The sequence below is a fragment of the Nanorana parkeri genome, unplaced genomic scaffold (assembly GCF_000935625.1).
Source record: "Nanorana parkeri isolate BGI_ZX_2015 unplaced genomic scaffold, ASM93562v1 scaffold582, whole genome shotgun sequence".
Lineage (NCBI taxonomy): Eukaryota > Metazoa > Chordata > Amphibia > Anura > Dicroglossidae > Nanorana > Nanorana parkeri.
In genome coordinates this window covers 721,229-736,240 of record NW_017306850.1, presented here as the reverse complement: position 1 = coordinate 736,240, position 15,012 = coordinate 721,229, and the positions used below count along the sequence as shown (strand labels likewise).

Genomic DNA, 15,012 nt, shown 5'->3' with positions numbered 1-15,012 from the left:
TGCAATCTAAAATGGCCAATAGCAGACTGGCTATTGCACCAGTCCACTAGCTGCTGTATTTGTACAGCTGCAGTCTGCGGAATCTTGCCACTGGCAGCTGTCATTCTCTGGCTAAAGCTTTTCAAGCTCCATGCTTACAAGTATTTAAAAAAAAAAATTATAATTATAAAAGGTTTCGGCCTGACAAATTCTGCTGTGGTTGGTGCTTTGCCATTTATTTCAATTGTACCCCAAACCCGCTTCTCACCCACAGTTTAATTGCCTGCACTGGAACGCACTGCAATGCCGTGCGTTCCAGTGCAGTGTGATTGCAAAAAAATCGTGGATGCAGTTTTATTCTGAAGTAAACTTTTGTTTGTAACAATACATTTGTGTATTTTATTTTAAATTAAGTATGGTCTTTAATTTTTATCTGATTTAATCAAAAAATAATCGTCCAACAAATTCATAATGAAAATAATAATTAGTTGCAGCCATAGCTGTAAACCTTTTAATCATATAAACTATTATTTTTTTTAATCCAAGTTATCAATTCCTATTATTATACATTACAGTGTGGGACATTGTGTGTAAAGAAGGTTTCTATAGAGATTAGAAGATACATCTAGCCCCCTTATGCTCATGTGTGAATGCAATCAACTGAAATGTATGCCAGAAGCAGATATTCCCCATTCCTGCAGGGAGGTGAAAGCCATGGTTTGATTTAAATGTATAAACACAACTAATACTTTGCACCTAACGAAGAAAGTTTTCTGGTTGTCATCAGAATTACATTTACTAGATGATGGCATCTAACCAGTGGCGTAACCAGAGCTACAGTCGCCCGGGGCAGAACAAAATTTTTCGCCCTCCCCCAATGTCTTCGTTATTAACATTCATTCAAATGCCCTTCTGGGGGTCTTCAGGCTTTAAGCAATTCAGAATGGCACCAGCTATAGAGGACCCAAATCCCAGCAATACATTATATAGAAATGCAGACGAATACCATCCCATTCATCCCCCCTACATACAGCAGACCCTACTCCATGCAACAGATCCCCCGTACATGCAACAGATCCGCCTTCAGGCATCCGATTCCTCCTACATGCAGCACATCCTCCCCTACATGCACCACATCCCTCTACAGCACATATGTCAAACAGAAGGCCGAATTCAGCCTGCCAGCCATTTCATGGGGCTCTCGCACCTCTCGCTTTTAAAAATGAAGCTAGCACTGTAAACAGGCGCCGGGGTTCACAGGAAGGCTGCCAAGGTTCCCGCAGCTTTCCTGTGTATTGCGTCACCTGTTTACAGTGCCGGCCCAATATGTCCTTCTGTGGATCCACACTGCCATAACCCGCGGACTGGCCGAGCGGGACTGCACAGAGACCCCACACAGCCCGGCATAGACCCCGCACAACCCAGCTGAGAGTCCGCACAGCCCAATATCAAACTTACGAACATGTTTGAAAACCCGCCGAGCATCGTACGATGTTCAGCGGGTGTGTAGCATGTTCGTAAGATAAAAGCCGGATGGGCCGGTGTGCGCAAGCGCACACTGCCCGTTCGGCATTGCGGTCATCAGAAGCACGCCCCTCAGGGGGGAGCGACTTGCGATCATCGCAAGTACGATCTGCCTGTCCAAGATAGGCAGATCGTACGTTTTTTTAAGTACCTTACAACCATCGCAAGACAAAAGTCTTGCGATGGTTGTAAGGTGTGTGCCCAGCCTTACTTCCAACAGCTTTCTGAGCTTGTTTACCGCACAGAGGTGATGTTGCTAATTCACTGTCTACTGAGGAGACTGGAGGCGTTGGGTGACGTTGGAAGCCATAAAGCTGAACCAGAGTGACTTAATTGCTTAGTTAGGAAATACATTTGTTGCCTGTCTAGCTGTGCATTGGGTAAATTACAAAACTGGCTAGACAGAATTACAAATCCTTTGAGAAATATAACAGTTAACATACATGCTGAACAGTGTTTAACGGCTTGCCTGAAGTTTTGTTCTTAAGTACATGCAAGGTCAATCAAATCAAAGCTCAAAATGCTATTCAAATAAAGTGCTTAAAATAATGTAAATTTTTTTTTAATATTTGTTTTTGTGGTCGTGACCAAAGCCCCAAGGGTGGACGGCTGAAAGACTTTACATTGCTACCTCCTGCTAGCCAACTGAGACAGCGGCACAGATGGTGTGATGTGTTGTAAGTGGGTATCTGTCCCCACATCCCAATTACCTTAGAGCAACTCTTCCTGGACTCTCACAGCTCCCCCAGATGCTCCCGCAGGGTGGAAGACGAAAGCTGGTGCAGGGATGCTCCAAGGGAAGCTTCTGCTCTTCATCCTCCCTAAACATATGCCCTGCACACATGGCTGGCAGCAACAGGAGACAATACAGATGGCCCGGCTACCTTTTGGTTTTCATAACTAAGCAGTGCCAGGTAGAGTGTGGCGGTCCGGTCACTGAGATCTCTTGGGGACACGTCTTCACTGCATGAGGGAGACAGCTAATAATGTCAGTTTAAGCAGGGAAATGCATTCCTTACTATATACATTGTGCCGGCCAGAGCAGTGCTGGGCAGGGGGCATGGCAGCAAAGCTGAATACAGGACTACAGGCATGGTGCCCTGTGGCTCAGAGTAGCACACTGAGGGATGCAAATTGACCACGCCAACAAAGATCCGCTTCCCTGCTTGGCGTAGTCTAATTGCAACAGCAAAGAGGGACTGGTAGGATCACCAGGTATTTCTCTGCAAATTAATAAAGAAAAGAAAAAAGACTACATTTCCAAACCTCAAAATAGACATACCAATACATATTAAAAAAATTATTAAATACATGCTGGGGTAACATACACTTTATGTGGATAAAATATATATATAACACCGCCTTGCCTGTCCAAGGCTAGGACAGTGTTTCAAACCTTTGGTGCTTCTAGGGCTGCAACAACTTATCGACATAATCGATTATAATCGATTTATTGAAAAAGTTGTCAACTTTTTCAATAATCGATTAATCGACTTCCGATCAGTTGGCCCTGTTCACGGCTACACACACGCTGTGCGCCGCACCTCCTCCCCAACTCACGCTCACCGCTGCCAGACCCGCCCGCCCGAATCCATGCTCTGCACGCCGCACCTCCTTCCTGCCTCACACCTCCCGCATCCACGATCGGCACAGGGACGCGGGGAGATGTAGTAAGGAGGAGCAGGTGTGAGGGGATGACAGCGGCAGATAGACAGGTCCGATCTCAGAAGCAAGTTGCTGGAAGACTGCTCAGGTAAGCCTGCGCTTTTCCACACATGGTGCTCTATAATGTATTTCTGGGATTTGTATTCCTCTATAGCTGATTGTACATCGTGCTGTATATTATACATAGGAATACAAATCCCAGCAATACATTATACACTGTATGTATAATGTACTATTGCTGGGATTTGTTGTACTCCTCTATAGCTGGTGATATTCTGCACTGCGCTGTATAGAGGAGTACAAATCCCAGCAATAATACATTATACAAAGCCATGCGGAATTCCACCAGCTATAGAGGAGCACTACAAATCCCAGCAATAATACATTATACAGTGGTGCAATTCTGAATACCACAGGCTATAGAGGACTACAAAACCCAGCAACAGTACATTATACAGCGCAATGCAGAATACCGCCAGCTATAATGTACTATTGCTGGGATTTGCTGTGTTCCTCTATAGCTGGTGATATTCTGCATTGCGCTGTATATTGTACTATTGCTGGGATTTGTAGTCCTCTATAGCCGGTGCCATTCTGCATTCATTGCTGTATAATTTTACACTTTATTTCACTATATTGCACACCACACTTTTTTTTTTTTTTCTTTTTTACTTCCACCGCTCCAAGCTTGCTCCTGTGATGGACTACAATCTCAATACAAACTAGTAGTCCCATCACTGGAGCCATTTTATAAAATGTATTTTATTGTTTATCCGATTAACCGAACTTAATAATCGGCTAACTAATCGATTTTGAAAATAATCGTTAGCTGCAGCTCTAGGTGCTTCCAGCGTTCATTTTCAGTTCAAAAGACAATGATGTATGAAAATCTCTGCCTTTCCTGTATAGGTCATGTGCTGAGCATGGTTTTCATTCTTAGTGGTGTCATATGCCACATTGCAAAGAAGAACTTGGAGTGCAGGAGGTCTGAGAGATTGTATACAGGGCAGTTTAGACATCTTATCCACATTTTCATATAACAAAGAAGAACGTTGTCAAGGGGTAGGGGGACAAGGTGCACTTAGCCAAGCTGTGCTTTCTATGGGGGCTTAAAGGCTAAGTGCTATGAGGAAATCAGAAGTCACCATTTTTTTTTCTTTCCCTCTGACATATTTTAAATTCACAGAGAAGCATTTCAAGGGTCAAGAAAGAGTTAACTAGATAATAGAACCACTTCACGGCTGAACTTGTATGAATACCATCTGTAGTTTTGGTGTAGAAGATGTCAATCTGGGTAATTTCATGGTGGGCAAGGAAAAATAAACATTCCTTGCTATTGAAAGCAACAGAGCATGTAATCGCACAGGGGTTTGTGTTAAGGAACAGGGAGAGTTGCTTTGGTGCTTGGAAAATTTGTTTTCAATTTACTGCTTGTAAAATGGAGAAATTCATTAGTGCTTCCTGACAGGTACAGAAGATCATTACAGCCATAAAAGCCCAGTCTGAAGTTTGTAGTGCTTTGTGTGAATGTGTTTTGTAATTTTTTTTTTTTATTTCCTTCTGAGTTAAGAAATCTTCTCCTTCCACCGAACTCCTATGTAAACCCTAACAATGTTTTGTTATATAAACCTGCCAGAAAACGTGCGTGTTGATAACTTCCTGTGCTCTCTGCCTGTAATGCACTGTTATAAATTAGAATTGTTTGAAAATTCTTGCTATGGATTACAGAACACTTCACCCTATTCTATGGCAAGCAGGAGGTGTTCTGTAGTCCTAACACACACTTTTAGTCTGAGCATTTCCAAGTTCAGAGCCGTCAGTTCCCGGCTAGGAGTACCGGGTGAAGCAGCGTATCAAGGATTCTAAATTTTTCCTGATCAGAGTTTCCTGAGGCATTGGCATCAGTAAAGGTTACTACTTATGCTAACAAATATGAATAATTCTGCAATTATAGTAGAAAGGTAGTCTGAGTAACTTAATTGAGTAGTACCAAAGCTAACTCCATCCAGTTGTGAAATTCATACAACTCGCATTTTTCACTCATCTCTCATCAGAATGTTTTTCATGAAGGAGGTATTAGAATTGACATCATGTTTTAAGTGCCTTCTGATGCAAAACAGAGACAGACGTACAATTATCACAGTCTCACATGCAAGTTAGGGGAATGCTTTGATTCCTGTCATCCTGTCAGTACTTTCCAAACAATGGAAAATGTGCACTTTATTTCTGGTAAAAACCAGCATGTGTAAATATTCTGTAGTACTTTGTCAGTTTCAAGTCTGAAGATTGATGTAGGTTTTACAGCAATTCCTTTTGTGCTAGATGAAATTAAATTTACAATTTTCTCAGCTTGGTATATATACTGACTTTTAGCATCCCTATGGCAATTGGAACATTATACATAACAGAAGCTCTGATCTTAAAGTTGCAGTGAAGTCTTCTATTTATTTGTCGACAGGCAGGAAAGCTGTGCTGTGCTGTGCATACTGGCACATTGTAGCAACCACCTCCTGAAGAGCTTTTTTTTTCTTTTTACCAAAAAAATGGCAAAATATATCTTGACATATTTATGGAAACCTTGGGCCATGATTGCACATCTAATTGCCCTCTAATCTGTGGCCAGCATTGGCAATAACAAAGCCTGTTTCTCATTACAGCTTGGGTCGGTTCTCTGGCCATGGGTATGATCTTCTTCTGCTCTCCAGTAGTGAGCATCTTCACAGACAGGCTGGGCTGCAGGAAGACTTCATCAGGAGGAGCTGCACTGGCATTCATTGGATTGTTATGTAGCTCATTCACCACGTATGTCTATTGTTTTCTAAATCTCATATTGTTTTTTTTTGTTTGTACTGTGGTATTCTAGGTCAAATGCATCTTAGAGGAAAACTCATGTGTTTCTGCCAGAATAAATGATGGGGCCATGTTTACAGAGGACTTGTAATTTATATGCTGGCATTTACAGGAAAGCATGTTCCAAATTAAAGGCCAAAAAGAAAATATGAAGAATAGAGCTTTTCAGTGCCTAAGGCAGTAGTGGTTAACTTACTTACTTTTTGCTATTATTACCTCTTAGGGTTCATGCACAGATGCACAAATACAGGTGTATTGGCATACAGTGTAAGATATGCCTGTATATGCAACGCTGAGATCCCCAGCTGTTGCATTTTTCTGTTAATAGGAATGTATGTACCAAAGATGCTGTACGCGGGTAAACACATGTACATGCTGGTATGTTTACATGGACTTAGGCGTAAGTTTCCGCATGCGAAACTTCCACGCTTGGGAACTTTCTTCTAAGCATGTGTTAATCAGGGGCATATCTATGGTAAATAGTACCTGTGGCAAACACTTAAATTACACCCTCATCCAAACATTTGACACTCCAGTTCTGGCGCACCCAGAGACACACATACACACTAGAGCTGCTGTACTAGGGCATGCAATGGCTGGTGCAGAAGGAATGCACAGCACCGTGTATATCATGAGGCAGTGCAAAATATAACGATGTATAACAAGGTGAATAGATGAGGCAGCACGGACTAGGGAGTGTACAGCATGGCATATGAAATGAGGCGGTGTGGAATAGGAACGTACAGTATGGCATATGGAATGAGGTGGTGTGGAATAGGGATCATACAGCATGGTATATAGAATAAGGCGGCGTGGAATAGGGGACTTACAGCATGGCGTATAGAATGAGGCGGTGTGGAATGGGGAACATACAGCATGGCATTTAGAATGAGGCAGTGTGGAATAGGGATCATTCTGCATGGCATATAGAATAAGGCGGTGTGGAATAGGGAACATACCGCATGACATTTAGAATGAGGCAGTGTGGCTGCCATATGGGGAATTAAATGGATTGTATACATTGTGTACTCCACATAATTTTTTTTTTTTTTTAACATTCTAAATGGTGACATCTCTGACAGTGTTCAATACAATGTACACTACTGGAGCTGTCATAATGCACTAGCCCATCCACTGAAATGCAGCATTTATGTGCAGTGTACACTCCATTCGTGGCATGCAGTGCACTGTGATAGAATGCAGCATGTTTGGATGTTTGTGGTATAAATATAGCACGTATCACAATACCAAGCGCAGCACACTGGTTCACAATTGATCACTTCGATAGATATTGCTGCAGCTGGATTATAATCATTTGGATCATATTTTTTTATATTATTATTTTTTGATATTATTATATCTTTTTCTATTTTTTCTGTATTTTGGTTTCTGATTTTTTCATATATCCTAGCGCAACTACCTTGGTCACCATTTGGATTTTATTGCAGCTCAGCTCCTCGCCCATCGCCTTGTGGTGTGAATGGGACACATAGAAAACAATTGTTCTCTATATGTCCTTGTGGTGACCTGTGTTAATCTGGTGTGGCACAATGCAGGCCTTTAAGTTGTTCCCTATCCAGACCTCCCCTTACCGCGGACCTGAAGTGATTGCTGTGACAGACATCACAGCTAATCACTGGCGTCACTTGTAAACAAGAAGCAGAGGCTTAGAAATACCGACAATACTCATGTCCTCTGTCAGTTTGTATATTAGATCAGTCAGAGCCTGGTAAAGGAAGTGAGAAGTGTAACTTTCCCTGCCCCCGGCTCCTTGTTTACATGTGACAGTTGGATCAACTACACTTAATGCCACTGCAGGTCTGTGCTGATTGGTGGTCTGAATAAGGCACAGCGTAACTAAAGGGGCAAACACCACCACTGTTCCTGAGTGGTGCTGCGCCACCCTCCAGTGGTGCCCATGGCTTGTGCTCTGCCTGCTATACTCTAGATATCACTGGTATTAATGCTAGTATCAGTATTTATGCACAAATACCCACGTTTTCTGTCTGATGACCTTCTTCCCAGCTTGGTAACTCATAAAGCAAAAAAATAAGACAAATCTAGCGCATTCCATAATTAAAATTTGAATCACGATAAAACCAGAGACACTTGTATGAACAGTCAAACTATTCTGTGCATTACAATAGAACGCTAATCGGATAGACCAGCATCAGTGTTCTTCCGTCCTCCCAAACCTCTGCACTAGACCTGCTAGCCACTTCCCACGTGTTGACAGCTCTCATAGCTCTGCCCTTATGTCTATGCCACTACTTCGGGGGCAACATTTTTATGTGACTTCAGAGCACTTGCCCCTTGAAGTGGGCAATGTTCCAAGTTAACAAGTCGGAAGTAGCTTGCTGCAGTCCAGGGTTTGGATTTGTATGTGCTCATGTGGAATTTCCTAGGGTGCTGAGGTTCCAGGATTTCACATAAAATTGTACTTTTGAGACTGTGTGGCTGTCATAGATATATTAGTATGTGCCCTGGAAGAGCTCAAATCTGATTTTACCATTGTCTTTAAAATGCTCATGAGTATACCTATGCTATTTAAATTGATAAGAAAAATGTATACATAGCCCTTACATTATGTTGCTTACATAATGATTGCATTAGATATGTGTATTTCTGGTCTATTCGATATATCGGCATTTCGGTTTATTCCACAATATACTTTTGTAGGTTGTTTATACAGCTTTTGAGTTTAATAAGTTGATAATGAGCATAAATCTAAAACATCGAAAACATCATGTTGTGTTTTCTTTCCAACAGATCCCTGGGTGTTCGATATTTAACTTATGGGATACTCTTCGGATGTGGATCGTCATTTGCGTTCCAGCCCTCCCTGGTCATTCTCGGTCACTACTTCAAAAAGCGGCTCGGTCTTGCGAATGGCATTGTGGCTGGGGGTGGCTGTGTGTTCACAATGTGCCTTCCTTTCTTGCTGAAGACCATGGGACATACTATTGGCTTGGCACACACATTTCAAGTGCTAAGTCTTTTTATGTTCATTCAGATATTCCTCTCTCTCACATTCAAGCCCCTTTTACCTCCACCAGTTGATTATAACAAAGAGATGGAGAAAGTGGCTGGAAGGAGTAAAGCTCAGCAATGTCTCGCACAAATCCGGAAATATTTCAACATGCAAGTGTGGAAGAAGAAGACCTACAGAATTTGGGCCTGTGGTATTGCCACAACAGTTTTGGGATATTTTGTTCCTTATGTCCACCTGGTATGTCAGAATTACCAATGAGCAAATTGTAAACCTAGAATGTGTGCTGTTAACAGGATCAAATGTACTATAATTATTATTATCCACCAAGTTGTGCACAATGTAGTGTTTCTTTAAACGTCACAGACATTAAAAACAGGGCACATGGTGAGGACCCTGGTATTTAGAATTCACAGGAAAATATTTGCCATATACAAAAGATCACTTGTGGATTTAAACAATCATTCTTTAAGTGTATTCAGTTAAGCACTGCACAGAACACTGATGTACCAAGCACAGAAACTCATAGCAACCAATCACATCTTTGTTTACTAAAATTAGACCAGTTAAAAAGATTTCTATATAGATGCATTATACGGTAGTATACATTATCACTACTAATGTAGGAATATTTCTGAGCCAAGTGGATTCAGAATAAGTGTCTGTGAAAACATGTAACACATTTTTCATTTGGTTGTAGGAATGATTCATAGAAGCAAGGGCTGTTGGGTAGAGTTACAGTAAACCATGTCAGATATGACTGCATACTCTAAGGCATAGAGATATTCCATTAAAGATCGGAATCCTTTAGCTCTATTGTTTTTAGTGAATGCGGCAAGTTCTGTACATCTTTAGTGTAGAATTAGTGTGGTAGAATGCCATTTATAGTTATCAATAGTAATGTACAAATATTTTTTTGTGTTACAGGTGACATTTCATTAAGTTTATGGGCACAGCGTAGCATGATGCAGTTGTATCATGTTGGGCTGTGCTGAAAAAAGTACTGCATGTGAACTGAGCCTACCTGGAACAAGGCAAATTGCCTCGTCTTGTGTAATGGCTGCGCTCAAAAAAACACCCAGCGTAGCCCCAACACATTGGGTGGGAATAGACCCTCAAACCTGACCTGGAAATATAGAAAGTCCGATAGGTGATGCGTCAGGCAGAGAATTCACAAGCTGCACAGCACAGGCTGTCGGAACCAGACCCACCCACTACACATATGAGGAGCTCCCAGAAATCAGGCTAAGATGGTTTAAATAGAATTCAGATGTTTTTAAGCAAATCAAACATAACATTCGAACTATGTATGCCACTTTGCTTTACTTTAGTGCAAACTGATATTTTTGTTTATTTGCAATAATTTCCAACACACCCATGCAGATTACTAAAGTTTCACAGAGAAATTCACTTGAAAATATAAAAATTGTGTTTTATATGTTAGTTATTCAATCCTTTTAATTTTTAGATAAAATTTGTGGAGCAACGATTTGCGGACAACAAAGGAACATGGATAATCTTAGTTTGCATTGGAGCAACATCTGGCATTGGTCGGCTTGCTTCTGGCAGAATTGGGGACTGTATTCCTGGGTTGAAGAAAATTTACTTGCAGGTACTGGAGTCATTTTTTTTCTTAGACATTAAGGCTGTAATTTAGTGTATTGTGATAGTTGATCTGTTTTGTGAAAGTCTCTTTCATATGACTGCCACATCACTGGTCCAAAGGTCCCCGGTAACATTAGAAAACTTGGAGATAATTTTCCAGCCCACCAGCTTTTTACCCCACCAGTATCCCTCGGTGCCCTATACACAGTGAAATGGTACAGTTGTACAATATCTGTTCCAATATTTAAAGAGTAGCAAAGCAATATGATGTATGCTTGCCATCAGTGGAACAGGTTAGAATGCCAGATCTAAATAAAATAACCTACCTGGCTAAACTATGAAGCGTGCTGCCTTTTATCTGCTGCATATTTTGGGGTTGGCGCTGCCTGGGATAATCTGCCGCAAAGACTATACTGAGACTCGGCAGGATGTCAGCAACTTGCTGATTCTTACAAGAGAATGCACTGGCACCTGTTTTGTAGGGCATATATATTATCACAACTTTACTCTTTTTCTACTGGTGTTAAAAAGTTCACATACCACTGCAACTTTATGGTTTGTCTAATTGAGGCAATCAAATATGGGTAATACCATAACTTTACGCATTCTCTACTGTCATACCGATCTACCACATAAACGTTGTTAGTAAACAATGTTATACAGGTTTATAGTAGTGCCGCGGTGCATACGTGGTCAGTAGCTGCTTGGTTGTTTAGCAAAAAGGAAACCATAGCAACCAGATTTGTTAGGATCTGGTGCAAATCAGGATAATGACTCACCCTGGCAATGCAGATGTCCATGACTGTTTGTGAGCTTTTGTTCTTTTACAAGCTGTTTGCTTGCTTGTAATTTGGTGGTGAGCTTTAGTTTCTTTGCCACATTAATACTCCACAAATGTACACGGTTTATATTTAAACTAGTAGTATAGGCAAATAATGTACACAAAACAGGCATATTTATACAAAGTATGTCTTTTTTTGAAGTGCAGCTATGGATAAATCAAGCTGTTTACATTCATAAGACATTGAAGAGAAACATATGTCTCATCAACAGTTTTGTTATTGTCTGTGGGTTTCAGAATAATACCACTAAGTATAAATATACAATGCTACACTGACATGGGCAGTATACAAGAACATGATAAAACCAAAAAAAAGAACCGGTTGTACTGCATGGGGAAATAGGGGACAGTTTTTCATATTATATATGCCAAAAATATATTCTAGAATAAAAAATGTAAAAAAATATTTTTTTGGGGGTGTACTCACTATTCTAACAACTTCTGTTATCTTTTGTCAGAAAAGATCAGAGTTCTGTCAGTGTATGATTAGCATCATAACCATAATCTTGCGTAAACTGGATTTCGTAGAAGTCACTTTACCATGACCTTTATATATAATTTGCTTTCGGTTTTTTATAGTGCCTTGAAAAATTACTCAGACCTTTTAATCCACATTTTATTGAATAACCAATCCTACAATGTAACTCTGTTGTAGCGGATATTTTCTGTCAGTGCAATTAAATCAAAACTTAGTTTTTTATATCTCATTTTGGGTTAGAAAATTCTCAGACATATCAACCGCATGGGCTTTCAGTCCCCCCCACTCCAGTATTTTATAGAGCCTTCTCTTGCAGAAGCATATTCAAATCTTTTGGGGTTCTTGTGTATCAGCTTTGCACACTTGTCTGAAGTGGTCTTGGTCCTCCTTTTGTTTGCAAAAGGGAAAAACTTGTTTGCTAAAAACATTAAATAAGCTAAAGCTTGAATTAAAGTTCATTCCTTAGATAAAAGGTGAAGGTCTTTGTTGTGGTGCACCAGAAAGTGTCTCAAACAATAGTTTGATGTTAGACCTGTGTTTGTTTAACCTCCTGAGGGAAGGGCTGAATGGTTTGTCCCACACACTAAAATGTACATGTGCATCTAGCGGTCTAAATCACAAATGGTAAAGCACGAGTAAGAAAAGATCTGATGGGTCATTCAATACTGGTGCTGGTGGCGGAAGGGTGTTTGGCCCTTTTCCATGTGTCAACCTGGAAAGGATTGACAGGCTTATTTTTAGATAACTCGTTATGGGTTTTTTTGTTTTTTTTGGTGGTTGTGTTCCTGTTCTGGAGATTCCCCCTCTCTAATTGTCATCACCAATTTTACTGGGAGTGACCAAAATTTTTAGTTGCTACCAGAGCAGGAATGGAGGGGAAATCTATTAATAGGGAAACTAGTTGGCATGACAACGGTCTAGGAAGGGATTTCCCCCATTTTGGAAAGGTATCCTGTTGGGTTCACAGGACAGACTAGATGGGATAAACACATTTCAGTGTTTTAACTCCCCTCTAGCCTGTCTAAAATAAAAAAAATTAAAAAGTTTTTTGGGTTTAAAAATACTGTGAGGGAGATTTATCAAAACTGGAGCAGACAAATTCTGGAGCAGTTGTGCATGGAAACCAATCGGCTTCTATCTTTCATGTTCAAATCTAAACTGAAGAGAGAAGCTGATTTGTTGCTAATCACAGCTGCTCCAGGCTTTGTCTGCTCCAGTTTTGATAAATTCCCCTCATGTTTTTAAAATGGAAGAAGAAAAAAAAAACTTGGAAAACTTCCAAGTAACTAACTTTGAGTAGTTTGGGAACAGAAACAGGACCATGAAACAAAGCTGTATCATAGCACATGCTCTAAAAATGCAGCAAAGCCTGTGGCTGATACCCAGTCATCTTATGATATGGCCAAAGTTTAAAGGTCGAGACATTTGGTGCTTGAGCCACACACAAGTCTTACAATCTCTATAATGATAATCGTGCTGACCAGGCTAAGCCAGTGTGCCGCTCTAAACAAAGGAGACTAGAAAGAAACTGCAAGTGAAGACATTTTTACATTATCTATTTTAGATGTGGGTGTGTTTTAACTTATATTTAGCAGATTTTAGCACACTCAAGTGCTTGTTAATGCCTTTTTTAAATAAAAAAGTCTAAGCAATTTTCCTGTGCATAAAACCATAGGAAAATGCATTGACAGCAAGTTCATTAATCTGCAGTTTTGAGAAAATTATCAGTTTAAACCATTTTTCCATGCACCTTTCACTAGCAGCACCCCAGTCTTTTTAAGGCCAAAAATGTAGTGGAATAGTCTTGAAATAGTTAGCTGTCCTTATGTCTCCTTTTTCTTTCTTTTTGTTAACTCGCATATTGTGAATATTTCACTTTTATGTGGTGCAGCTGCTGCATTGTAATTTATAAGGTAACATTCATTTCTTTATCCAGAGTTACAATGTATAGAAGGTCCCTGCTGGATTTTGGAAATGAAGTGCTATGTTTAGTAAGTTTCTTGGCCAGCCAAAGCCTGAGGTTTTATAAGAGGCTATATAGGTTACAGGAAATGTTATACCGCTGACGTGTAATGGGTCGAGAGCCCAGACCCTATATAACAAGACCATTAAATCATGATATGTGGGTACAGACAGCAAAATATTTTATTGGCTTTCAATTCCCCAGAAATAACTGCATATTCATTAAAAGTGTAATTCATGTTCACGAAATGAACACTTGGGGATATAAATCAGTGCTGTGTATTGCTTGACACATGAAAGCCAGCAGTTTTCACATGAAGGCTGTGGAAAACGGGAATAAGACATAAAGTAATCCGGAGTCCAAGAGTGCTTGCTTGTTTCTGGAGGAAATTTCTTTTACACCTGTTCACATTTTAGGTATGCGCACACATACATAGAAATGTTATAAAGATAGCCTTGTATTTGCATACCGCTATCAAATATAAAGTACACTTTCAAGAGGTTAAAGTGTATAAACCCATTCTAACTTTTCTTTCTTTACATGATTCTATTCAGTGGCGGACCTAAGGAACAAAGGGCCCTGGTGCTCAGCCGGCTGTCACTTTCTCTCCTCCCCGCTGGGACACAAAGCAGCGCCCAGTGGGGAGGAAAAAAAGCAGGGATGCGCCACTGTATCGGCAGAAAAATGGCAATTCGGCATTTAGCCAAAAGTACCATTTTCGGACGATATGTTTTGGCGGCCGATATATCTGTGCATCCCTAATATTTACAGCAATGCAGAATGGCACAGGCTATAGAGGACTACACATCCCAGCAATACTTTATATAACAATAGCATTTCTGCATAAAGTACTGCTGAGAGTTGTAGTCCTCTATAGAGGGTGCCATTCTGCATCGCTGCAACAGTACTTTTTACAACATTACAACATTAGGCTACAAATAATTATTTTAATGAATTATTTACCTCTTCTGTATTCAGTTGTTTGCTGGGTCCTCACTGCCGTCCAAGGTCCCATCATGTGCCTGCAGGGCCGTCTTCAGTGCCTCCTTGTTCCGAGCCTCCCTCCTCACAGCGGCTGGCGGGCCCCATACTATCTCGGCTGGCGGATGGGCCCCCCC

General features: G+C 40.7%; 1 protein-coding gene across 1 annotated transcript in view; it reads left to right on the top strand.

Annotated features, from left to right (window-relative positions):
* SLC16A2 (solute carrier family 16 member 2) overlaps positions 1-15,012 on the top strand; it is a 155,084-nt gene that overhangs the window by 128,309 nt on the left and 11,763 nt on the right. Inside the window, exons 2-4 of the mRNA XM_018562534.1 lie at positions 5,826-5,970; positions 8,788-9,247; positions 10,476-10,619. Coding sequence (XP_018418036.1) covers positions 5,826-5,970; positions 8,788-9,247; positions 10,476-10,619 — 749 coding nt within the window. The remainder of the gene's footprint in view (positions 1-5,825; positions 5,971-8,787; positions 9,248-10,475; positions 10,620-15,012) is intronic.